Source organism: Varroa jacobsoni, unplaced genomic scaffold (genome assembly GCF_002532875.2).
Source record: "Varroa jacobsoni isolate VJ856 unplaced genomic scaffold, vjacob_1.0 scaffold_537, whole genome shotgun sequence".
In the NCBI taxonomy this organism is placed as follows: domain Eukaryota; kingdom Metazoa; phylum Arthropoda; class Arachnida; order Mesostigmata; family Varroidae; genus Varroa; species Varroa jacobsoni.
This window is the reverse complement of record NW_019213439.1, coordinates 27,069-31,124: the sequence shown is the minus strand read 5'-3', so window position 1 is coordinate 31,124 and position 4,056 is coordinate 27,069. Positions and strand designations below refer to the sequence as shown.

Genomic DNA, 4,056 nt, shown 5'->3' with positions numbered 1-4,056 from the left:
AATAAGACTCTTTTTAAAAACAGGCCGAATTTTTTACTATTCGACATAGCTCTGTTCGTTTTTCGTGTTCGACGCCTTCAGATGAAAAATGGCCTTGTTTGTCAGTCTTGTTTGTGAGTCATCAAAAACAGCACTAGTAGTATAAGAACCCTGTACTATGAAAAACAAAGTTCAATTGAAATCGCCTTCATCGAATACATGCGAAAAGTAACTACAATTTTTTGTTCCAAAAACTCAGTTTTTACTAACTAGTTGCATGATATATGCATGCATTTCAGTTGCAATGGTAACCTTTCCCCGAACCAGTGTTGAACATTCATAATAAAATCGTTATGTCGAAATAAGAACTTTTTAAAAAAGTTCAGAAGTTTAAGTAATAAAAAATGAAAACGGAAACTTGTTTTCGTTTTCGTCTGAATTTTTTTTTTTAGAGGTTAAGGGCAAACCTATTATGCAGACCAGACATCACTGAATTGTGTTTCGTCCTGTACTGTGGGACTCTCACCCACTAACCCCCTCCGCCCGCCGCCAATAAAAATGGATTTTCTACTATCGGAATGCTGCCGTCCTTGCAAAAAGAAATCTACCATCGGAGTGCTAAAGGCAAAGCTATGTTTAATGGCTGTCCTCACATAAAAAGTTCATATCACTAGCTTCGGCGTCTCAATCCAACAGAATACGTCGAGGCAATCTTTGTCAAGCGCATAGATGAGGCCATTGTTATTTAATTTTTTGTAAAGCATTTGCTCAAAACAAGACTGTCATCAAAGACATCAAACGCAATGCTTTCTTTAGATAACTGAGCTACTCCAAGGGTAAACGCACGATCATAATCAATACGAATATATTAATAAAGAAGAAGCTATGCGTTTTTCCACACAAATGCGACAGTTGATTATTCAGTCGTTTAGGAAATTGCTTTTTGTTATTTCTAGTTGTGCCTTAGCCAGTGACTCCATAATTTAAAATAGGTAAAAAGGTTTCTTTCTTCCAAAAAGTATGTAAATCACAATAAAATTATCTTATTTTTAAGGTGTTCGCATACTGGGATCTTTATGTATGGTTGCTTAGTGTAATATCAATTGAATAACCCCTTAAAATTGAATAACCTTATGGGTAAAAACATTCATACCTCTTTAGTAAGAAGCGCATGAAGAACCACATCAGTGAGTCCCTTGTCCTGTAGTGGACTCAAAAGCGAAGGCTCCTGGAATACATAAACCGTAACAACATCTGTTGCGAGCAGAAACAGTGACGCTCCATAGAACTCGCAGTTTGAAATGATGTGTTGTAATGACCTAGGCAAGGACCCGTCCATCAAGTGCCGATTTGACTCAGACGCAGCAGACTGATCGCTAATTACCTGTTTTAATACAGAATGAGAAATGGTAAGATTGTAATATAACAAAAAAACAATTTACTTCATTGCAGTAAAACTTTGTGAAAAATGTAATACAGCAATAGTTTTACCTGGAATCATAAAAGCGCAAGCTTCCATATATTTTACGGCCACTTTTCCTTCCTTCCTGATTCGAAATGAATTATAAGCTAAGATGTTTGAAAACTGATTTCCAATTATTCAACCGGTTTGTTTATGGTAAAGAACACATCTACATACTTTTATTAATATATTCAAAATAGAGAAGGAATGTATATGTAACTGAAGGTTTAACTTAAAATGCAAAATAGAAATTCAACTGTTCACATTCTGTTAGTTAAACACTGACATAGTGAAATACTGAAAAAGTAAAAAGTAGCACAGCTTATGTGGCAAGCGGATGTATAACTATGTCGAAATTAAATTTCGACATACGCAGAGATTAGTAAAATCATTTTAGCGTTTCCATCATTAAAAGTAATAACGCTACTATAATCTAAGCTAAATAAAAAAAAATCTAAACTAACAAATACTAAATCCATACATCCAGCATATGAAAGCATTAGAAGCCCACAGAATGACGTGGTATAATATGATACGCAACAGTGTATGCAGTTTTTATTTTTAAAGCGTTTCTAAGGTATCGAAGTTTACTATATATTTAATGAAAGATTCTTAACAATAACAAAAAGCACGTTGCTTTAAGTTCTACATATAACGACATACTTAAGTACAGCATAACATGCTTCTCAGCCCATACAGCACAAAAAAGTGACTTTAATGGCGTATCAGTCACTATCAGTGGTCTTCAAGTAAGCGAAATACGCACCTTCTTTAGAAAATTCAGCATACTCTTGAGAAGCGCGGCTCGTTGAGGAAAACACTGAATCTGGCCAGTAGTATAAGGCGCCCCGGAGACACCCCCTCCACCGCCTGTCGATAATGTAGCGCTGCCAGTCGTGGGGTTGACGGATTGTGTCTGGGATGAACGAATACTAATAAGCGTACTATTTACGGCTGATGAGTGTACCATTCCAATTGTACTGTCACTACTGTCTTCAAGACTGTTCGCAACTGTATTAAGAGCCATTGATGAGGATGAGGCAATCGCCGGTCCTGGCGTTGTTGCTCCTGTTGCTAATCGAGGTGTTGACAACGTTGGATGTCCTGCATTGGCTTCGTCCATATCAGAACCCATCGGTATAACAAATGGTTGGTCAAGTCGACAAATGTCTACTTCTTGCTCAAGTCGTCGGATAAAGGTCTGCAAGCCTCCGTTAGTCTGAAACGCGGCCATGTCTAACCCCGTAATGAGGTCAATGACTCTAACGGCGCGCGTAACGAACGTGACATGTTCAGGCTCGCACCCTGGCCATTCGATAACAGCCAGAAGTGACTGGACCATTCCACATGAAACTAGCGCCTCACATCCACTTTCATAGCTAGCCAGATGGTAGAGGAAAGAGAAAAGGGCCGTGGCAAATGCGAGGTTTGGCATACCTCCTTCGTCATTCATTTGTATGGTGCCCTCCGAAAATGACCCGCCGTTTTCCAAAACGCTACCATTTCTTGACATAGGAAGCGCGCTTACTCCGTCAGCATGAGGCAGCGCGGAACTGCAGCTGCTACCTCCGCCAGTACCCGTAACACTGTTCGAGCTCATCGATGATGTTGCAGTAAGTCGGTCAATACAGGCGCGTACGAGCGTCGGAAGGAAACCATGGTACGAAGTAGCTCCGGTTGTGGCAATTATTGCAGCCAGTTTGGGATTACCATCTAGATGAATGATGGCTGTTAACGTGCGCAGAGCTGCAGCTTTTATTTCGATTAATGATTCTATTTCGCCTTCACCTGTTATGACACACCCTGTGCATTCGATACTACCTTCGTCCATTTTATCGCTACCGCAGCAGTTGCTGCTTCCCTCTTCGCAACAACTACCGCCACTTCCACTCATGTTACTATTCGGTCCCTGACACTGCGACGTCGCCTGAAGGTGTTCGCCTGCTAGGCATGAAGGATGTTGGCTTGTCTGAATTGCACTGTGAGGCAGTTGAAGCTCAAGGACATCGACCAGCTCATCTATTAGCCCGTTGTACAATAAGGCGTTTACGTTTTCCTGTAAAAACCTTGTATAAATGGTGGGAAAACTGTATGCTCCGAAGGTCTGTTCGGAATACACAATAGTGCATTCTTTATATCTATCCATTCCTAAAATCCGAAGTCCATCGGGTGTTTAGTTTGATCCAAGATATATCTAAACGACTTTACAATTTGATATCTATACATTTCAAGGAAATTGATCAATAAAATTGGCTCAGTAGTCTTCAAGAACACGAAAATGGAAAGCACGCATTTGTGCCGCGCCCATGTGCGCATCATATGTGGTACGATTTCTTACCATTGACTAGTTATTACTCAATGGAAAAAGAAAATAGCCACTCGCCTTCAGTGTTGCGATATGCTTGGCTTGGCATTTCGTAACACTTCATATAAATATGTAGTCCCAAATGGCTAAGAAAGAACAATCATGTAACTGGGATATTTTACTTAACCTACACATTTTGTATCGCACATTTAAGTGTAGTGATTATTAGAAGTTTATTCAGGACTCATTTTTGTAAACAACTCAAAAAGCTCTGAAAGATCTTATTATATGCAGATAAATCCTAGCATAT

The 4,056-nt window shown here is 39.5% G+C and overlaps 1 protein-coding gene across 1 annotated transcript in view; it reads right to left on the bottom strand.

Moving 5' to 3' along the window:
• The window catches only part of LOC111261254 (E3 ubiquitin-protein ligase HUWE1), a 48,483-nt gene that overhangs the window by 35,786 nt on the left and 8,641 nt on the right, over positions 1-4,056 (bottom strand). Inside the window, exons 7-8 of the mRNA XM_022834597.2 lie at positions 2,208-3,497; positions 1,133-1,363 (exon numbers count right to left, since the gene is read on the bottom strand). Coding sequence (XP_022690332.1) covers positions 1,133-1,363; positions 2,208-3,497 — 1,521 coding nt within the window. The remainder of the gene's footprint in view (positions 1-1,132; positions 1,364-2,207; positions 3,498-4,056) is intronic.